Source organism: Dicentrarchus labrax, unplaced genomic scaffold, assembly GCF_905237075.1.
Source record: "Dicentrarchus labrax unplaced genomic scaffold, dlabrax2021, whole genome shotgun sequence".
In the NCBI taxonomy this organism is placed as follows: Eukaryota; Metazoa; Chordata; class Actinopteri; family Moronidae; genus Dicentrarchus; species Dicentrarchus labrax.
The window spans coordinates 20,767,082-20,790,398 of NW_026136718.1; the positions used below are offsets into that span (position 1 = coordinate 20,767,082).

Here is a 23,317-nt window from a genome sequence, read left to right on the forward strand (position 1 = left end):
TGTCATGCAGCCCCAGAGGTAGCATTATTGTGATGTTATCACGTCATAAGACAGTGCATAAAAATAGGATTTGTTTGAAAATGTGGTTTGTGTAAGTTAAAGTGAAATGTGACCCCTGAGCTACCAGAGGAATGAAGAAGTCATTAGGATTCTCTTGGAGGGAAAAAGAGATCAGTACGCAGACTGTATTTTCATAAACCAGCATTATACTGTAGTTAAAAATATTTCAGTCAGTCTTTCTTATAAGCAAGGAACCACTATAACAATTTCTCTATTAGAATACTGTATGTGTAACATAAATCATAATGTTTGTTCATAGCTTGTGGGTCCGGCAGACCTATTTATTTCAGTTTGGCAAAAATAAAGGAAAATACACTTCTGAGGTACTGACTGCTGTAAACCAATGAGAGATGACAAGGAAAGTTGGATGTTAGCTAAGAGCAATGACTGTGGATCAAAAGTTAATGAGCTCTGTTGCAAAAAAGATATGAAGAGATTTGCAACACTGAAAATAGCAGCGGCCGTATAACCTGTTACAATTTTCACAGTGTAGTCAAGCCGAAAAGTATGCAGCTTACTGACCACAGAGAACAGATATGTCTGTTACATCACTTCCTATGTCTAGACTCAAGTATGTCCCTCTTTTATCTAAGTCAGAAACTTTATTGTAATCATTTTGAATGATGCACAATAGAGTTTGCATGTGCTGAAGAAGGGGAAGAAAAGAGGAGGTGGGGGAAGATGAGAAGGAAAAGAGTGAACAGGTTTCTGGGATGTGAGCTCCTGGAGTCCAGGGCAGTAATGGGAATTACAGAAGGAGGTGCAGAGAGGAACTTGGTAGAACAGGGCCTTTACGGTTAGCCCGTCCCTTTTATGGGGACCACGGGGCTGAGAGGACTGGCTGGTTTAGCCATCGGACACAGCAACAAGGAAACAGGGAATCCAATATCAAGCACTAAAAACTATCAATCACACTTCAAATTACATGTTTATTAATAAGAAAACAGAATGGCAACAACAAAAGCCAATAGACAGGGAAACAGACATTCCTAGAACAGTCATGACAGATCAAATCTTGGGTTTAACAAAATCACATATGGTAACAGAGGTTTATGGCCCGAGAGCTGTGCTGTTGTGACACCGACTCTGTTCAACAATTATCCGGTAGTAGCTGACTCATGCCTGTGCTGGTCTCGTATATAGTCACTCAAGTTAAAGCTCAGAGGTTTCAGATAGGTAGTTCCATCACTTTTGTGGACCACCGGTTGTCTCTGACTTTAAGTCTAACAAGAGAAAACAGAATCTGGTGCATGCATTCAATAATTTTATTTTCCTATTTCTATCTGTTTTTTCTGTCCGTGTGCAAACTGTGCAAAGGTAAGTGCTCTCAAAATTGCTTGTGCATTTTTCCACAGGATCAGGCCTGTGACATAGACCACATTAAACTGCTATCTTTATTGCTATCTTGATAGTGACGGTTATTTTCTCTCCACTGAACAGGAAACTACAAACAAATGACGATCACGTATGCATGTGGTTACTAAGATTGTGATGCAATCAGTAATGCAAATTTCCATTCTCAAGATGATGAGATTGAACATACAACTGTGTGGTTTTTTTGCAAATATGTAAGCAAAAATTCATAAATCCTTTCATTGAAGCAGCTTGTTAAATCTTCTGCAAAATAAGATATGAAACCATTAAAATACACATTACAATTACTTTATAACCTAATACTCAAGGCCTACCTCTAGCTGCAATATTGCAGTATGAGTTGGAAAACAGACAAGAACGTCTCGTAAGGACATTCAGCCACTTGTTTTGAGCCTGCATAAGTAATAATTCATGCATTCATTCTCAATTCTCAATTTTCTTAGCTGGAAATGTAATGCTACACCAGTAGACAGAGCCTGGAGAGAGTCTATAAAAAGAGAGAGGATAGAAAGCATTCTCGGGTGCACCTGTGATTTCAATAAAAAAAATTCTTCCAAGTCAAGCTTTGACTGTTTGTACTCAATTAAAGTTACATATGTGCTGTTCAAATTAACTTTGACAGACATTGCATAATGAAAACATCCAATAAACTGGAAGAGGATGTAGAATTGAGGGGTTATTTTAATCTTGCCAGGAGCTTAATTGACCCAACATAGTGAGTATGTTTTTGTGTGTAGTGCAGCTTTTACCTGACATAGTTTAAGTGCCTCAAGGCCACTTGCATTGTATTAATGTAACTGTACAGTGCTGCAATTTGCAATGCAAGAAGAGTTTCATTCAAAATACCTATTTTTGACCCATATAAAATGCCAAGAAAGTTCTGAAAATGGCTAATATCTGTATCTATACCATATGAATTATAACTTGTATTGTACTTATTATTATTACCAATTATTGTACTTAATTAAATGGCAGAAGTTGACATTGTAAACGAAATGTATATATAGTACACATGTCAGTGTGGAATAAAAAAAATCATATTTCATGTACGTGTTGTGAAACATGGGAAAATTTGTTTTTCTTATCAAAGTGTTCATACTTCCACCGTCTCCATGGCAAAGAAAACACTTTTACGTGAACAGCTTTTGAAAGGAAATCATGTGTCTGTGTGCTGCACACATTAGATGAAGAAAGGAAATTTGAGAAAATTCACTTTCCCACCAAAGACTTGCATTTCTCTGAAAAGACTTCTGGTGAAAACTTTGGCTTCTCATCTGACAGTCTTCTACCGCACTGACCAATGCTTCAGGAGATTACATCCTATGATTTAAACCTATATGATGTTATGTTGTTTTATCTTGCTTCTGCTTGTTTGACAGCTTTCTATAGAGAATGTGCAGTTATTCTCAAGCAGCAGATCTGCAACACAAGCTGGTTCTTCGCTGTATGAGCCATGCTCTGTTTGTTTTTATCTAATACGGTAAGGCTGCTTGGGGCAACAAACTGCATCAGGGACTCATGATTAATTTCTTGTGTGCAGTTTTTTTTTCATGTCACAGTTGGCCAGTGTGGTTGCGTAATCACCAAGTCACAACATTGACTGGTAATATTGGCAGACAGTTAATGATTATATGTCATAACCTAAGAAAACCATGGGGGATTTCTCTCTAAAATCAAGCCTCTACTCAAGTAACATAGCCAGCAAACAGAAGAGAGAAAAGAGACAAATCATTTGACTGAGCCTTGAACAACATAAATTATGTCAGATCTATGGGTGTTTTTCTGTCCTGCTCCTTGAACCATTTCAATCCAAAAAACATATGGTGTCTATCCGCTTTAGACATGGGATTCATATTTAGATGTATCAGATTTAAACCAGTATAATAATAAGAGGATGGGAATTTTCCTCTTTTACCCCCATTTCATTTTGTTGAAGAATGAAGCTTTCACAACAAAACAGTTAGGCCTCATTTTTTGCAAGAAAATTGATATCAGTAGCTAAAAGCTTTCATGTCTTTAGTTATGCTATACATCAGGCCTTTGAAGAGGACCTGTCAAAAATGAGGAAATTGTATAAACCCACTTGTAATTATTAAATAAAACAACATGTTAAGACTTGCACATTGTCCTGTTTTAGTCTAGTCACAAGAATGTAGAGTTGAAGAAGTAAAGATCTAATCTCCCTGCCCCACAAGATAACTGACATTTCATAAACCCTGCTTCTCAATATTAACTGTTGCCATGCCTGCCAAACCCTCTGTTTCTCAAGGAACATATGTAGTTAAGTTTACAATGGTAACAGTGGCAGATTTTGCACAATGTGTATCCAATCAGCACAGGTTTGTTTGCAAGTGTCCTCCATTTGTATTTACTAGCTTAGTTTACGGATCAATACGAATGCAATAGTCCAAGTTGATGCACCCTCTGCTGGATCAGTTATGAATTTTGAATCTGAACAAATCATTACAGTTCTAATACTTTATTTGGTTCACATTTCAAATAAAAGGTCACAGGCCTGGTTGCTAGATGAAGCTAGCTGAATTTACAGTAAATCATATGAATTCAACACGTAAAAAGATTTTGTCAACATCACAAACAGTATGTTTAGGGTATAGTACATACAGTAAGTTTTGTATGTTGGGTCAGTTTACTCAAAATACTAAATACCAAAAATACTGTTTCTCGTAACATTGCAACAGAAAAGTCTAGTGCGCTTGGTGAGCATCAGAAATGGAATTGTATGTATGTATGTATGTATGTATGTATGTATGTATGTATGGGTGGAGCTTGGATTCTCTCAATAAGCCATGAGCTCCCCTGAAAACATAACTTGTGAAGCCAAATCACCATTATTCATTTCTCTGTGTTGTAGTCAGCATACCCTGTGACAGTAGAAAAAGTGAGCTCCCCCAAAAGCTATGGTGTAGGTTCCACACTGGTTAATAGTATAAAGAGTATAAACTTCCCCACATCGTGTAGGATGGCTAGCTTGCTGCTAATGTTAGCATACATGCTGATGTAGCACCCAGGGCCAACTTTCATGTGCTTATGTATGGGTCTTTATTTTTGTGTAACCCCACAATGTAATGTAGTATGAAATGCTTCTTCGCCTTGAAGGTAACACTGGGTTAGATTACTGTACTGTATATTGCAAGGTAGAGATCTGCACATGCTAATGTTTGCAGCTCCTGTTAGAGCAGACAGACACACTCATTCTACATTTTTGCTGTTGTATTTTTGAGCGGGTTCAAATAAGAAACCATCTTTTTTTTTTTTAAGCGTTATAACACTTTAACAAACAGATAAAGGCAAAGCTTGACAGGCCTGTCATATCTAGTTACAGCGTCAAACTACAATTGGATGATGACCGCTGGGTGGAAGAGTTTTGCAAACAGTCAATTATTAAATAAGTTGCCATGACTTTAATTCGTCATCAACCAAGACACACATAAAGGATTTAGGCCTACAGTATGCAAAGCCTGGACTGAGACATGAGCCTCCACAAATGAAGAGATATAACAGAAGGTGACAACAGCCCCTCTCTCTCATAAACACACAGATATGCATATACACATAATACCTTTGCAGTGTGTCTCCTCACCAGTCTGTCTGTCTGAGCCCACAGATCCAGTCTTCTGACCACAGACAGCGCCTCTGAAAGAAAAATGTGTTGGTCAAACAGTGTGGAAATGAAAACAGACCTTTAAAAGGGCGCTGTATAGGTTTTCACTGTGGTGCAAAAGAGGTCTGTAAGTATGCAACGTAAGACTGATACACTAGCCCTTTTCATGGAGGGCAAACAAGGGGTCAGATGGAAATGGTAAGCTGATATTTAAACATTCCTGTTAGCCCCGGTATAGCTGAGGGAAAGGATCGAAGTGCCAGATGTAGAAGGTAGTTTGGTCTGACCATGTCATATTGGGTCATGGTATATGGCCTGTTGAGCTCAGGATACATTTTCTATTTTTTTGATGGATCATTGACATTTTCTCTCCTGAGTATCTAGCAGTGAAGTGAGAAAGGTAGAACTGGGAAAGTAACCATTACTGTCAGAAGGACTGGTTCCCAGAGGAAAAGGGTGACATATAGCCTCTTTTATTTTTAGATTCAGCCTCTAAGTCAGTTCTCAACCTTTTTGGAGTCAAGGACCCCCAAATTGATAGACATCAGGAAACGGACCCGAAAGATGTAGTCTCAGGCTGATAAGTTTTAGTTATTCCATAAATATATATTGTGAAGATTGGCAAACAATGAAGAGTGTGAAACCTACCTTCCATATTGGACTTGTTATTTGAATCAGACCACACTCTTAAACTCCTCCTCTGCAGGTGTCTTCACTGTGTTTTGCAATGCGGGAATTCTAAAAGATTTGTGAGAAATATCTACTGTTATCTGTGTGTGCAAAGCAGGAATATCTGCAGAGCAGTGTGGATGCCTTTTATTGGGGCCAAACTTCTCAATGTCCAATTCCCCAGTTCTCTTTTATACAGGAAACCTTGAATAGATTGATCCCACCAGATGGGAAAGGACACTGGTATTTTGGGTATTTGGCAGTAAGTGGGGGGAGAAAAGGCAGGTATTTGGAGGTATTTGGATACATAGTGGACAGACAGGAGGTGGATAAAGAGGATGAGAGTGAGAACAATAGAGTGTGTATCTTTAGAGTGGCCTGCCTTGCGGTGGAAGAAGAGTCAGACAGTCTGTGTTTGCCATTAAAGAAGATTTTTCAATGAAGAAAACAGATGAGCGCTTCTTATCTGATGATTCCTGACAGCTGTGATCAGGAAGGGGGGATAAGTGTATTTGTGCATTGGTGCCTTTACTGTTTGAGTCTGGGTGGGTATATGCTTTGCATGACCATTCATGTATTGTTTTTGTAGTGATAAGTGGACATTTTCTCCCAAAGACCACCCCTTCTACCACAAATGTGCTCTACGATTTCTTCTGTTTTGGACTTAAGGTCAAAGTTACAACAATAACACTCACCATTATAGTCTGACATTACAGTCAGAGTCATTTAATTGCTAAGCTTTGATTAATTTTTCTGGCCATATCCCAGAATATTTTTAGTTTCGGCTTTGTTGTACTGTTATACATCAAAGCCAGTGTTCTGAATATCCTGTCTTTTCTTTATGATTTAGTAGTTGAGTACTGAACAATCAACAGTTCAGTCACTCACTTAATAGCTGCTATTATTCACTGTCACATCTGCTGTTTACTGACCTAGCTCTGACTCCATTTGGCTAGGTAAATCGGGGCCATTTAGAGCAACTGTTCAAAAAGAAATGAGGAAAGACAGAGGATTCAACAGGGGGGAGCGTGAGGAGGATGGTGAAACCGAACCTTGAGCTGATGGAAATGCAGATGATGAGACTGGATGCCAGAGGTGATAGGGATAATTGTTTGAGTTTGCATTTCATTCCCATGATTCCCAAGGTGAGTGTTGTGTTCTCTACGTATTTAACACATCTTGATGATCGTAGATCACTTGTTTCTTTCATTCTCTTTGGAGCAAAATTGTGGCCTCTGTACTTTCAATTTCTCTCGCTAAATGTATACACCAAATCTGGATTACATTTTGCTACAGCAGCTGATTTTCAGGGGAAGTCTGAGAGTCTGAAGATAACAGCATTCACCATGGACTTTCTGCACGTTATCTTGTAGAGTTAGTCACCACTGATATTTTGCTTAACTGATGCTGTAATACATTGGTCCCTGGTGTTCACGATCTCCAACATATATTAACCATTTAGACCTTGTTTGTGACCCCTAAGTTTGACTAAGAAAAGTATGAAGAAATAATGTTTCTGTGGTGAGATGGAAGTATTAATCCATTCTAATACACATACTAATGCACATGCGCATTATTTTGATGCAGAAATCCTTATTCACCAGAGCACTATGAAGAGAAAAGTTTTGCCTTGTTCTTCTTTAGTTTCACATGCTTGAAGGATGAACACTTACCTGTTTAGCCACAATGATTCATGTCTCAATGTCTGGCCTTTAGCAGCAGTTAGAGTAAAATATTCCTTTCAAGGTCTCTGTGTTTTCATATTACAGGTCACTCGTGATCTGGGACAAAATGTGAAATAAATCAGGGTATTGCTGGAGTCAGATGGAATGTCAGTGATGTATGAATCATAAACAGTTGTTTATTTATCATTCTTAACTTCTTTTAGAAGTTGTGATCATTTGTCACTATGAGAGATTACCAGCACAGCACTTTTTAATCTCTGAAGTTGATATGTTTGTGACTCATCATGTTCTTGCATATTATGATAAACACAACAAGGTCAAAATGTTGACTAAAGAAGCTAAGTTCCTACCACTTCTGCAAAAACGTTTTAGCTGCACAAGCAGTATAACCTGTGGAAAAGAAGTGTAAGCAGTCAGGATTGAGGGATGGTATTTGGAGCAAAAGAGACAGCTTGAATTCACCTCTTTAAAAAATATTCTCAACTGCAAATTCAAACGACTATGTGCAATAAGTACCGATTCAGCAAATCCATACAAGAAATAATTTTTAACTTGGAGGAAGTGGAAATTTCATATTATCCACATTTGTTGAAGTCATTTAAGTGTTTTGCTCATTTGTTCTCCTTTTCCATTCTTCCACACGTTTCCCTCCCTAACCCTTTAGACGAGTTAAACAAAAAAGTAGATGAATGAGTATGTATGAACCCATGTAATGAGGTTATGTTAAATGTCTATGGTTTATCTGTCATTTGATCTATGATCTTACCAAGAACTGAAACCAGTTCATAAAAAACCTTGAAATGTTTTTTGCATCTAGTTTACAAGAAGTTAACATCATAAACCACATCTATGGTTGTGATGCAGCAGAACATCACATGTTGGTTATCTCTTATTTTTAGAGGTCTTATTTTTTGTTCATTGGTAAGAATGACTGGATCCCGCTCCCTTTCGTTTCTTATGGAAATATCAAATTGGACAATCACTGGACCTTTGGCCCACCAGATCTAAGGCTGGAAAGACACTCGGCACCTCATTAAGTGTTCCACTGTGACTCTTGTGCTCCTAGCTCACACTCAAAGAAAAGGCAGGAAGACATGGAGGATTCACTGGGCAATATGCAGGTTATTCCAACAAGGCAGTACTTACCCTGACCTAGTTTTAGTGTAATTTATTATATTTGTGAAATATAGTAACATGTGGAAGACTAGAGGTGTCTGAGGTTGGGGGAGATTTTGCCCCAGATGTTTTTGTTATGTTTTGAAGTGTGGAAAACCAAACTGCTGCTCCTCACTGTCTCACCAGGCTTTTATGCAATGCATGATGGGCCATTTGAGCAAGCCATTCAAAAGTGATATTTTCATTTGATGGCACCTTCTTGACTTACTGAATGATTGTACAATGGCTTTGAGGCTGTAAATAGCCCACATTCACTGGGTATCAGTTGGTTTGTGGCAATCATTTGGTGAAAAGTGGTTTGGGTATAAGCTCCACTTAATTATCAAGTATCAACTGCAAGGATGAGGGCCTTAAGGTGGTAATTATTATCAGTTCAATCAAATTACTACGAACTGTTTTGGGTGGCTTAAAGCAAAATATAACACTGCTGGTGGGTGGAGTCAGGTCATCAGCAAGATTCAGATTTTATACCCTTTTCAGAGACAGACACATTTGTACTTAAGATTTCATATTACAGCAGAGCAGGTAGGCACAACACCATCATTGAAGCAGTAGTATCATCATTTATCATTGTAGGTCACATTAAGTCTCTGCATGTTGTTTTTTCTATTGGAATGCCACAGGTGGGCAGTATATAGTGGGGTACAAAAGGCTAAACAGACTAACAGGCTAGCAAATGTCTTCCCTACTTCTGACAATCATAATAATACTCTTGTTTGCATTATATTATGTCAAAATCAATGCCATATTGTGAGCAAATAACAATAACTGTTGTAGTTCATCACTATACAGACAGGAGATTACCAAATCATCTGCATACAGCGACTGATGAAAATGTCATACCATACATCCTGTATTTCATGCATTTAACTGTTGTGACAAGTCATCCATGTACACATTAAAAAGAAAAGTAGACAATATGCCGCCCTGTCCAACTCTGTTACTCACATAAAATGCTTCTGATACAGTCACCCTATTTAACATGCACAGACTGAGAAGCAGTAAACAAGAATTCTTAGTTCCCCAAGATGAATAATTATTCATGATTCGTGCGCTCAAATGCCATACAGGTATCTATATCAGCCACAGTGAGTTATCTGGTGCAATTTCTATTCTGAGTTTCAATGGTTACTTGAGGTGCATGTGTGGGATCTTTTGCAGTCACACACTGACAATAACATTTTTTTACACACCATCACACCAAGATGTGGACGATAGGCACTTTAGGAAGTGAACTAGAGACTTGTGCTATTTGCAAAGAGAACATGCCTTGCAGAAAGATTTCAGTTTGAAGAGTTGCAGATGTATTTTGTGATAAACAACACAGTAAAGCATGTGAGGTTAAACACTCGTTAATTTTAGAATTGCTGTTGTTGTAGAGTGCTATAACTGCACTATAAGAAAACTTTGACAGAATATTGCTAAAAAGGTTACACAAAGCTGATCACACAATACACATGCTGTTATTTACATTAATCACTTTTATGCTGAATACAATTATTATTTAATCAAATATAAAGCTGCAGAAATATCACAAAGGGAGGTTTACCAGGCCATGGCAGAACAAAGGTGGACTAAGATTCCATGGAATGGCGCCGGCGACAACGGCAGCCTGTCATGGCAGCTCCTTTCATTGTTGTAGTTTTAGTGTGTTTTCAGTGTGTTTTTGCTATTTTGAACTCTTTTCTTACTTTCTTACTTTCTTACTACTTTGTTCATGTCGCCTAAATACTTTTTTGGCGTTTTTGAGCACTTTTTATTTTTTGTTTACGCTGGTCTCCATGGCGACGGGGAGTCGCATTGTTTTCACCCGCGACCAGATGATCGCCCTGAGGCCCCCTAGCATCCTGACTGGAGAGAGAGCCTCCATACCGGAGGAGCTGAGGAGACGGTGAGGCTGCAGAGCGGGGGTTAAACGGAGGATGAAGAAGAGGAGGTTTAAACTATACATCCCTGCAATCATCGAGCAGATACCGGACTCCATCGTCACCATTCCCGGCTTCCAGACGGTTCGAGCCGACAGGGACACCACCGCGACCGGCATGAAGAAAGGAGGGGGACTGTCCGTGCTCATAAACAACAGGTGGTGTAACGCCGGGCACTCTGTGTGAAAGAGCGTCTGCAGCCCGGACATCGAGCTCATCACCGTCGGACTTCGTCCGTGTTGTCTGCCACGGGAACTTTTCCAGTGCCATCACTGTCTATATTCCTCACAGTGGTCTTCATCATCACCATCACTGTTTACATTTATGATGTCCTATTTATTCTCCTGTACAGCACTTTGGTCAACTTTGGTTGTTTTTAAAGTGCTTAACAAATGAAGTTGGATTGGATTGGATTGGATAATTTTGGAGCAAACAAGTATATAATATATCACCTATGATTTCCTTGATAAAGATCTGATGTTTTTTATGAGATTATGTTACATATGAAAATGTTAAAAACTTTAACTACAATACTACAGTGTTTACTTTTAAATTCAATAAATACAGCTAAATAATGAGGAGGAGTGAGGGGACTTTTTTCTGCCCTACATCATCTGCTGTCTTTCTCACAATCTGCATACAGCCCCAACACCAAGAAGGTAGGGCAGCTTGTTTGTTGCCTCAGTGGCAAGATCTGGGGCACAATAAGCCCACAAACCACTAGTACTAGTACGGATTAGTATTTAAATATTTTGATCAACTCAAAACTTCTCATCTGGATTTTGGCAGTTGGTCAAACTCAAACTTTTAAAGTGAGGAGGATAAAAATAGGATTTTGCAATGTGAGGGGAACATATCCCAGTGAATATTAAACCCTTGCATGACAGAAAATCCATTTTTAATGTCAGCCAAAAGGCAGGTGGGAGGGTTTTATTTGTTTGTGTGTTGCTGTTTTTTCACGTATCTCTTGAACAGCAATCTTCTAGAAAACAATCTTAAACCTCTGTGTGGATGGAATCACCTTTGTACAGACATATTGTTTTCAAATCGATTCCCATTTGTGCAAACATTTCACGAGTCTCCCTGAAGGTGGTGAAATCCAGCTAACATGCTGAGTTTCACTCCATGAGACCTTTGTTTCTAAATGTTCACTTTCCCAGATGGATGGGTCCCCCTTACGCATTGATCTCTCCTCTATAAGTCCTGTCTGCTCTCATCCGCAATGAGGCGGCCCGGCTGGAGAAGCTGTTGGACACAGTGCTGTGATGTGGTTTGAAGCTGTTGGCCAACACAGATTTCATCTTTCCTCTCATGGTCTATCGAATGGCCTTTCATACAGCAGAGCTTTCTTTTCTTAAATCCTTATATTAAATGTGACCAGCTTAAATTTAAGATTGATAGACATGTCCAGTTTGGTGTTGTTTTAGTGATCTTTTACATCTCCTTTGACCATTACGCCATCCTCTGTGATGGAAACATGGGAAACATGTCAGATCTATTGATGCTGGAATGTAATTGAGGTCAAATTTATTCTGAATTGCTTCTGTTGATCTCTTGAGCGAAATACCCATAGAGAAGTACATGTCTGCCTGGAAGGTATGCTTTACAAAATGTACTGTTTTACAATCTGTCTCTAATAAAAGAAAGACACACACAGACGTGAATTAAACATTTTGTTTACTTTGTGAGAAAGCCATTGGCCTCCATTATCCTGTCTCTGATCTATCTTGTTCCAGGCTGTAATATTCTTTCATAAAATGTCCTCCAGGAAGCACAGGTTGTCCCTTTAAGAGTGAATGCAGATCATTGGGGCTTGAAGTATCCATGAGAGAAAAACTAAGACTTAGTTTAAGTCTGGGATGGAATCTGCAGCAGTAGCCAGTCCTGCTGAATGCAACAGAGGAGAACAGGCTTAACATTTCTCCATGGGCCACTTTAAAATGCAATGTTCCAACAACTGTTCAAATTCCCTCATGAGGCCCTAGCTACCAATATTTTTTGTCCATATTTTGATCCAAACGCATTTTTCTTTTGTAACACACATGAATCCATGGTATGTAGTCTGTGTCACTATCTTTACTATTTTGTCTCTGGGAGGAGAGCAGTTGATTATTGTTTCCTGTGTCAGATGTGTTCTGTTCAGACACACACACTCAAGACATGCACCTTGTGGTCAATTTTTTTTAATTTCATCAGGCTTTACTGGCAATTGGTCAATAACACAGCAGTTCACAAGGCATAACAAATTGTGGCCTGGTAGAGCCAAAATGATTGTTAAAGTTGCTGGTCCCTGTGTGCCTCAGGGCTGAATATGAATAATATGTTGATGTGGAGGAGCTTGATGTATTTCAGAAGGTCTGCTGTGTAGATGTCTGCCCACTGACGAAGTGAAGTGATTATAGGCCTGTGAGTAGAACACTGTGTCCTCTGTAGTGGAGGGACTGCTTATCATGGTGTGTAATTTGTTTTATAGGTGTGCTGTGTGTGTGTGTGTGTGTGTGTGTGTGTGTGTGTGTGTGTGTGTGTGTGTGTGTGTTTATGTTTAACAGTGTTGAACACAGGTTTTCAATTAATCTTTGTTGGCATGACATTTTGTTCCAAAAAATATTGCCAAAGCAAAAAGTCTGAGAGCATGAGATAAATAAAGTGAATACCCAAAAAAGTAATAAACAGGGCACATGGAATTAAGTAAAAAATGAAAAAGAGCAAAAAGCTGTTGCTCTCTGACATTGTGGCTCACTCTAATCACCCAAAAGCTCAAGGCCAACAGGGTGCCCCTTGGGTCCCATTAGCCATGCTAGCGCCGTGGCTTTAGGGGGGTCTGTCGGTCTACCACTTTGGTCCAGACTTCTACATATTACATCTCAACAACTATTGGATGGATTGCCATGCAGTTTTATACAAACAAACGTGATCCACAGAGGATGAATCCCGGTGACTTTGGAAATCCCTTAACTTTTCTTTGAGCTTACAATTTGAGTAAAAATATCTCTACAATCATTTGCTGGATTACGGACTGGTGACCCATCAGCCTCAGCTGGTCTTTCTATTTACTGCTAATCAACAAATGTTACTATGTTAACATGCCAAACTGAAATGGCAAGCATAATAAATATTACACTCACAAAACATCATAATGTCAGCATGTTACTATGTACCTCCGTGCCTATGTACAACCTCAGAGCCGCTAGCATGTCTGTAGACTCTTAATTTTGATAATTTAATATCAAAGTAACAAAGAAAGTTTTCAGGAAGTAAGAAATATTTCATGCCTGATGCCAGATGTTCCTATGATAGTACTGTTTACATTGTATAAATCCCATATGATTTATAAAGTTCATGAAATGCAGAGGCCTTCTAACTTCAAAACAATCTGCAAGCTGCAGTTACTTATCCTCATGAAGTATCAGGTAGTATATTTGTGTATTATGCCCATTTAGCCACATACCATGAACTGATTAATCCAAGTTCCCTGGGAAACAACATCATGCATCACCGACAGTATGTACCTGCTCCTATTTCCTCCAATCAACACAATCCAACATAAACCATATGGCACACTGTAAAACCATAATCATAGAGGCACGTCATGACAACTACATGTCTGCATTTTCAGAAGGTGAACTCCTGCCTCCTCCTCACTCCACCCCCAATAGTCGGTCTGCTGAGCTGGGAACCTTGGAGAACAAGACGTATTGTGTCTGGATATAATCAGGACTGAGGACATGTAGAAAGGAATGTAGCATAGTCTGATCTCTCCTGCAGACATGTATGCAGCGGAGGTGCAGAGGGGGGGCTTTACACAGAATGAGTCACTCTGTGTAAAGCCCCCCCTCTGACTCGGCGGCTCGATGTCATGCCCTTGCTGTCTCGTGGGTGCAATTAAACGATGTCTTTCCTACACCAATTGGTGGAGAAAAACATTCTAAGGTTTAAGATGCTTTCAGGTCAAATAAGGTGCACTTTACTGAGCGGTGACTTTTGGAAAATTCTTGCTCTCTGTCCCCCATATTACCAGAATGTTGCTTAGTACACCTGAGGAAATTGTACTCTACAACATCGCTTCGGATCACATTTATCCCGTCAGATTACATCTCCAAGGAAATAGCACGCTGTATCTAAATGTCAGCACTAACCTTTATACATGAAAAATGACCTTGTTATGGAACATTAAGAATGTCAAAGTACGTTTGCAGAAAGATGTATGTTGAGTTGACTGTGAAAATGTGGACAGAGAGGAGAGTAGGAAGTGTCTGCATTCACATTTCAGCTCCATCAATCACGCTAATGTGATTGAACTCACTCAAGTCCAATCTGAAGGGAAGCAAACAAGGCCATTAATCAACATTTCAAACTCGGTGTTCTTCATTTCTGTTTGAATTTTCATCTGCACAAATAATCTTGAATGATAGACGCAGGAAGAATGACCACAAAACATAAAAGATTACTGACCTTGAAGTAACTAAATCACAACAAATTACGTGTCACATATTAAGTTGGTTGCCAATTAGCAGCAAGAGGTGTGTTCATTGTCCTGTTTTTTTCAACTTTCCACATTTCAGACCAAAATCTGGTCTGATGAGTCATCTCACCTTTCACCCTTTTTCCTTCACTCAGGCAGCTTTATGTTTGGAAAAAGCCAAAAGATGCCTTCAGTCTGCATTGACTGCTGCCAACAGTTTAATACTGCAGATCTGTAATGGTGTGAGCAGCCATGTTGTGTCATTAGATCTGATTATTGCTCTGCATGGTCATATAATAACCAAAAACTAATGTTTTACAGGTCCAGGTGGTGCAAACACTATTCCCTGACCATGATCCTGTTTTCCAAGATCCTGATGCGCCTATAAACACTGCTAAACAAATTAGAGTGGTCTCATGCACACTATTAAGAACAAGATCCTTCCATGGCCGCCCACCAGATTTAAACATCATCGAACCTTTATGAGATCGGAATCAGAGAGTTTGGAGTTGCCTCCGTCCCATCCCTCACAGAACTGGACGATTTCCTTCTTGTCAAACTATCCAGTATCCCGCTACACTTATTTGTGGGGGATTTGTGTGGCTTCCTTCAAAACAACGTTTCGGCTGTTTCCTTATTATTTGGTGTTTTTATTGTATTGTCCACCCCCTTGACTTAAGACTTTGTGTTGACTTTGACCTTAATTAGTGTCCTCTCTCTTAGGTCTGATGTTATTTCGGAGGGCATGGGAGTCCTGCTGTAGTACAAGAAGAAGAATCAACTTTATTTGCTGTGAGGCAACAGTGCTAACCACTGAGCCATCCTGCAAGATGGTGGTTTCCTGGAGCCTTGTTACCATGATGTTGTCAGGCAACCAGCAAAAACTCCAGGAAGTATCTGTACTCACCCAAGAAATAACCGAATTACCTTCAAACAAAGCCACATAACAATATTGTTATGCTTCAAGTCTGTTTCCTTCTATTGTAATTACAGGGATTATGTGCTACCAACATGCAGGTGACAGGGCCACATAGTAGCCCAGGAAAAAGCTACATCCTATGTTGTATCTAACAGATGTTGATGATGAATTATTTTCCATCCTGCCACCTAAAAAGAAAAATTATATTTGAATAGAAATTTGATGTAAACAGCATTACCAATCTTGAAACCTTTTTTTCACATAGTAGAGTAGATTTCACGGACAGAATGTTTAACTGACAAATCTGCTACATGTGAATATGCCATATGCCTTAACGCTGTAATAAATGGCAATAATTCCCTATTAATAGAACTTTTGATCTATTGATTTTCTGGTGAAGTTAGAGAGATTGAGGGGAAATTACATAACGTTGAAGTTATTATAAAAGCCTAAAAGATTTGGGGCTTTTAAGAAAACATTTGTGGCTGGAGTCCCTGACAACTCTGCTCTGTCCCTGACAGGTGACATACACTCAATACTGTGCATGGCCGCATCCTGTGTATACACAGATGGCAGGAATGAACCTGCAGCTGCTAACGTGCTGCTCACGTTACGCCTGCTGTGTAGATGTTCTATCTAACTCTTGGCAACAAAGCAAACAACCGTATTTCCAAAAATGTTAAACTACTCAAACTATATGGGAGTATAATAGCCTGTATGTTATTAGTTATGTTTGATAACAGCAGATGAATACAAATCAACATAATCAAGCCTTCATAAAATAAAGAACTAGACGCAGTGCTTCCTACTATATGTACATTTGTTCTTCATGATTTTGGACTTCCTGTTATACCCATTTTTGACATTAAAACGCTATGAATTGTGGGTACTTCCCTGAGGCAAAGTCTGCAGCTTTGCAGACTTATATAAAGTATGCAAAAAGAGCTCTAAAAAGGGCTCTCCACCACTTATCGTTTTCACAGTGGGACAGCAGAGAGCCTTGGGGCTTAATGGGAATGCAGGTCTATGAGGGCAGACATTGGGACTGGGCCGAGCAGTCAGTTGTGGGTTCAGTTTCCTGTCCACTAAACATCAAAGTTGCGTCTGGATTTGCATTTGAAGTGACATAGCGACATTATGGCTATTCATCTGCAGTTATAGAGGACATCAAGTACCACGCAAACAATAGTGTTACCCTTTATATGTGGGAGCTCTAAATCATGCTGTCCTCACGTCATTACATTAAACAAGAAGCTTTTGAATGACAAGACCTATTAGAAGAAGAAGCAAAGTACACAGGTAGTGGTGTTTTACGCTTGGCTCAAGCAAGTGCTTAGCTAATGAAAACCACGTTGGCTGGAGAGTTGGTCTTCCATCCATCCTTGGCGGATGAGTTAGGAGACTTTTGAGGGTGGTTGCTGGGTTGTAGACAAGACGAAGCTAATGATGGATGAGTTTGGGCTCCACACACGGTCTAATATCTCATCTGAGCCAAACTTTCTCTGCACCAAATTTTGCCTCATGCAAATAGTTACACTGTGCAGTGGTCAGAGTACTGCAACGAGAAGTCAAAGAAATTTATAGACAGCACCATCCTCCTGTGATCATTTTGGCCTATTTCTGTCTGCCTGCACCTTTTGTTTATTAATCCCATCAAGCCTACTTATTCAGATTTTCCCCAATACATCATTTGATTTCTCTAATTTTATATTTTTTAATGTTTTTTTACTCAAATCACTTGGAGCTCATTTAATTTGATTCACAGCGTGTGCAGCAGTTTTCCCACCTCGCAGCATGCCAAAGCAGAGCTGTTGGTAATGACTGTTGGTCTGTCAGTGCCACCTCGTTCCTGCAGACTGTCCACCTCACTGTACACCTTTTTGGCGCATACCCTCTGAGGCCCATTTCATAACCTCTGGACCCCACCCTCTAAGTAATACTTGGCGGCATTGTTGAAAATAAACACCTTTGGTGATTTTCCAATTAAATCCCTGCTTTAGGATTGGAGGCCACATAATTCAAGCCAACCTCTGCTAATCAGTACGCCAAGGTATTCACAGCTGCTGTTAAACAGAACAAGTTAAAAAAAAATTTTTTTTTATTTTTCAGCTTTAATTTGTCATTTGGCAGTGGGTAATAATGCCATGCCAAGCTAATTTGGTCCTGTCCATGTTTGAACATTGGTCTTTGGTAAGTACATGTAAAAACTGAATAAAAAATGCATTCCATATTATTTCAATTTCAATCCAGACTGGCATGTAGTCTTTTGTAGCTTCAGCATCCACTTGATACATCTACACTTCAAGGTGTTAAAGGTCACAGGTGGAGACGTATGTAGAATGAGTTATAATGGTGATAACCTTCATGTTAGTTAACTTGGCCCAAAACAAATTTGACAATTCGGTCACTTAGCTCAGGTTTCTTTACACTGGCTTTCCTTATCCCTCGGTGATTAAACTTCACATTTACTTTTGCTATGATCCAGCTTTTGACAAGAAGCAGTAGCATTCTTTCTTCCCGCCAGTGACACATATTCACAGCATTACTGCTCTCCTCTGCGCTCATGCTGCAGCTTTACATGAGTCAGTTTCTCAAATTCAGGAATCAGAACAAGTGGCCTCTGTTATGCATCACTCCAGTCTAGACAGTAACTCACATTACTTAAAGGCTAAACTGCCAGCAGCATTATTACTGGCACAATAAAGCGATGAAGACAAAGTGAATAAAACTTGAAGAAATACAGATCGTTTATGTATTTTTGTTTTTTGCAATAAGCTCAGCTTCAATGCTACTACAGAGGTCATGTGTATACACTGCTGTTAATTATGAGTAATTAATCTTCTTTGATCATACACAGATGGTTGACTTATTCACACATATGAAAGGTCTCAATGCGGTTAAACTGACAGACAAAAGTTGGAAATCCTGTTTTAAAATCTATCTTTCACAGGTTAAGTTTGATCTATTCCATGTTTTAGTCCACTGCTGACCAAAACTGATTTATTCAAATTTTTTCTTTTCTTTTGTTTTGCAGTGAGACCAACATCACATGGTTGACACGTGAACACTGGTGGAGAGACAGAGTTCACAAACAATTTGTAATAATGCTAAGAGAAACTGCACTGTGGAAAACTCAACCTGAAGGAATCAGCCAAATACCTGTCTGGAGCACGGTACAGTACGGTGTCAGCCATGAAAGAACAATAACAGGCTTTATAACTGATAATTGAGAAATGATTTTGAACTATTTGCACAGTACATAAAAAGTAATGTTCCACATTTACCAAACTCTTTGGGAACAAGTCCAACACTATATTTAAGTGTTCTCAATAAACTCAGTAGGGCCACCAAGAAAGCCTAGAATGGGTATATTTACAGAGTTGCATTGTTTGAACATAAAACAGTTCATGAGACAGACTAATTTAAGAACAGGAAGGGTTTGTCTGGGTCCATTCATAATGAAACATATGTCCCCACATTAAGTTCTTTGCATGTGAAGGCTATTGTCTGCACGCTTGTTCTGGCTGCTGCCAGAGCTTTAGGATTATTTTTAGGGCATTTGAATATTTGAAAGCAAGGCGAAGCATACTCGAATCATTTTTGTTTGTGTGGAATATCATTGCTGCTTATTTATTATCTGTGACAAGCATTCATCCACATGCAGCCCAAGTGAAGAGCAGTCGCGCTTGAGCACACTGCGCGCCTCGGTTGGCTGACTGGCTGGCAGGCTGCAGCTCGGATGGAGGCAGCAGCTCAGCCCGCACGGCTGACCGTCGTACAGTCGGCCAGCTGGTTAATATGGAATATTTTCACAGATTGAACAGCCAAATCCGTTTGCACAGGCGGAAAATAGCAGCCCTGTAGTAGCGCAAATTAGAAAACCAGTTCATTTCGTCGTTCTTTATGGCTTCTGGCTCCGGAGATGAAGAGGGGAACACGGAAGGCGCTTCGTGGAGGCTCATAGGCCCGGCCACGGGGCTTTCCAAGAAGCGCTGCCGTCTAATGTACTCCTCACTCGGACACAGCTCTGATGTCTGCCTCTTCTACGTGAAGGGGGAGTTTTTTGCCATGGATGCTCGCTGTGCACATTCCGGTAAAATCCTCTATATCCAAATCCATACCCGCTTAGATTAACCCTTAAGATATCTCTGAAGGGAGAATTATGCCATACATCTCATTTATGTAGACATAAAATAATAAGTGTAGGCTATTCACTTTCTAGGCTACTGTGAATACATATAGGCGGATCAGCAATAACATGACCTCTAAGAAAATATGAGAATCTGGTTTGTTTATCTCTCTCGCAGTTTCACACTATGTTATGTTACGCAACTTTACTAATCACATTTTCCTAGAAGGAAGACAGCAAAAGTCATTTGTTTTGGGAGGAAGAACATGTAATTAACAATATCCTGTATCTCCCAGGCGGTCCTCTGTGTGAGGGGGACATCGAGGAGGCTGATGGGGTCCTGCAGGTCTTCTGCCCCTGGCACGACTATGACTTCGACCTCAGAACTGGGAAGTCAGGGACCTCCTTACAGGTCAGTGGTGGAATAATATTGTGTTATTATTATTATTAGTATTCACCAAAACAGCTAAATGTGTATATGTATATACACATAAATACTATAGAGTGTAATATATAGTAGGAGAAAAAAGATGCTCAAAAGATGCCCAATATCATCGTTAAATCTGTATCAAACCTCCAAATACATCATATGAAAACTTGATTGCATCCCCGGAGGCAGGAGCTTTATTCGCTGACTGCATCTGGGAGCAGACGTGAACATTCCCAGTGATATGTAGACAAATCATCCACTTCTATTAGACTAGGAAGTTCCATTGATTGACACGGCATGAGAAATCAAAGCTCATCAGTCGGGGTTAAGATTATGTTCCCCTTGTGTTCTGTCAAACATCTTTTCTTCCCCTGTTCTGTTGTTTGGATGTCAATGAACAGCACAAACAAGAGCTTCACTTTCCATAAACATCTCATCCTATTTTCCATTAATCATTTCTATGAACTGTTGTTTCACTTGTACATGACTGTGACGTCAACTATCAAGACATAGAAGAAATATTCTTTTTGTTTTCTACGTTTTTACTTGTGAAAAGTGACATTTAATACACTGTAAGCTTACTTGTACTTTGACACATTACTGCTTCCACAGTAGCTCTTGATGGTGTCTTTATTCCGCCTCTTATGTCTTGGTATGGCTTTGTTTTGGTTTTTACAGCAAAAGGTGTATGAAGTCAAGCTGGAGGATGGCAACGTGTACGTGAAACACGCCAGTCGTCTCTCCTTACAGCTGTTTCCTGCGGATCAGAAGAGTTGAACAGCCTCATCCTTCAGCCCTTCATGAGATCGCTGTAGCGAGCCCACCCGGGCTATTTTTAAGACATGTTCCACAAACCCAAGCCATCCGAAACATTCCTAAGCCTTATCTGTCATTTTCACAGACCATTTCTACTTTGATTGTGGTGAACTCAGGATGATAGAGAGGATTGTCTCAAGAGGACATGACATCATTAAATTGTTTCAGAGTTTTTCTTGCTGGCATTCCAGGTAGAGACTCATCCCAGATACTGAACATGGAAAGCTCACTGCTGACCTTGATAACACACCAGACAGTAGCAAATATGCAACATAAAAAGACAAATGTTACCATGTTATAGAACTAACCAGCATATTTTATTATTGGCAGTATGAAACTGATTTGCCTATTGATAATTTTCTAGATTTTGAAGGATTCCTGAAGAAGATAAAATTATTTGTAAGTAAGAAATGTTTTTTCTTCACATTTGAGAAGTCAAATTTGCACTAACTATTACAACCTTGAAACCCACTATCTGCCAATGTGGATCTAAAAATGTTTTAAAACTTTTCATCCCATTTCGTAAACTCTCTACCTGCCCATCTTGTTACTTGTTTCAGCATATAGAAGATGCTTCCAAATGTTATCTCTAATTTAAATGCAACACGGTAATTTGCAAATATCGAACCATAATTGCAATGAGGGGATGAATTCACGTGCAGGCAGAAATGAAGCCTTTGTGTTTTTGAGTCATGTTAAGTTAAAAGGGATCATTACAATATATGCAAACTGCAGTGCACATCTAGTGCTTTGAAAATGCAGTTCAAACGGACAAAATGCACAAAATGAATAGCATAGATGAGGGAAAAATGAAATGATTATCATCTGGATTTGCTGGCAAAACATGTAGATTCTAACAAGTTGTGGTATGTTTGTAATTATGAGGTCCAATCTGACAGCCAGTGTATTGGAATAAGCAACATATGTCACCTTTTAGTAGTACCTTTTAGAGCATAAATTATTTTTTTATAATTCCTCTCATTTTCAGTTAAAGAATTTGTAGTCATGTAATAGTGGAAGTGTAATGAGTTCCTTTCAGTGGCTAGTATTGAACTAAATTTAATCTTATGTTCATTACTACCAATAATCCTCTTCCATGTCTTAAACAAGTGTTACCTGAGGCCTCAAATTGTTAAAGTCACAGACAAGCAGTCATACTAGTTGAGTTGTGGCCAATGGATAAATTTAGACACATATTCCAGTGATGTCATGCAACAGAAACTCCCTTTCAGAATATGTATTTCTGGACAGTTTTTAACTCAATGAGAGTTCCAGCAAGTAGAACACACATGAAGGGCACTGCAATTACGTTTGGTGGTAGTCAGGGCATTAAGACGTCTCCATCAGCATTTCTCTCTATTCCTGGCCTGTGCTTGGACAGGTTTGTCTGTTAATGACGCAGTGGGACTCAAAAGAAACAGTTAGTGTGGCGCCGGAGGAAGGTTCATGACCTGAAATGCACCATTGACTCAAGAAAAATTTGTTTTTCTAGCTTTATGTGTGTGTATGCACTGATGCAAGTGTGTGTTTTTTTTAATTCCTTAGTGGCGAGAGCAGTCACTATATTTTGTGTCAGCTCTGTTTTCTGGCAGAGGCACAGAGACCAGTCATGAAGGTGTGAGTGACAGTGTGGCTCAACACTCATTTTCCTCCATGCTGTGCCCCCTGTGGTGCAACTTTATTACAATAATAATTCCACTGCCTAAAAACGTCTGTAACTCATCACCTGGAGGGAAATGGGCATACATGCAGCTATATTGTGTTGGTAGGAAAGTCAAAGTAAACATTGTTCAGGATTCTGCACAGGTCAGGAGCAGTATCTTGTTTTCCTTACATTTATATGTTCAGCTAATTTATTGCATTTTGTTTTGTTTGTTTTTTTTGTGAATTATGTAAATGGCCTATATGGTATGTTATAAATGTATTTTATTGTTGTAACTTATGCAAAGTTGAAAATTTTATTTGTATTGTTTAATTCATAAATTAAATTAATGGACACTGTGAGATATTATAAATAAAAGAGAATAGACCAAAACACATTTCTATTTTT

At 39.3% G+C, this 23,317-nt stretch overlaps 1 protein-coding gene across 1 annotated transcript; it reads left to right on the top strand.

Moving 5' to 3' along the window:
- The first annotated feature begins 19,413 nt into the window (after positions 1 to 19,413).
- On the top strand, positions 19,414 to 23,302 carry si:ch211-212d10.2 (uncharacterized protein LOC557710 homolog). The gene is made up of 3 exons (XM_051376563.1): positions 19,414 to 19,985; positions 20,318 to 20,433; positions 21,130 to 23,302. The coding sequence occupies exons 1-3, from the start codon at positions 19,796 to 19,798 to the stop codon at positions 21,226 to 21,228; spliced, it is 405 nt and encodes a 134-aa protein (XP_051232523.1). The 5' UTR covers positions 19,414 to 19,795; the 3' UTR covers positions 21,229 to 23,302.
- Positions 23,303 to 23,317: the final 15 nt, after the last annotated feature.

Excerpts from the sequence above, each read along its gene's own strand:
- si:ch211-212d10.2 (XM_051376563.1), top strand. The coding sequence starts at position 19,796 with ATGGCTTCTGGCTCCGGAGATGAAGAGGGGAACACGGAAGGCGCTTCG. Across the intron at positions 19,986-20,317 it reads TGCTCGCTGTGCACATTCCG|GCGGTCCTCTGTGTGAGGGG; the intron begins GTAAAATCCTCT and ends TGTATCTCCCAG. Across the intron at positions 20,434-21,129 it reads AGTCAGGGACCTCCTTACAG|CAAAAGGTGTATGAAGTCAA; the intron begins GTCAGTGGTGGA and ends TGGTTTTTACAG.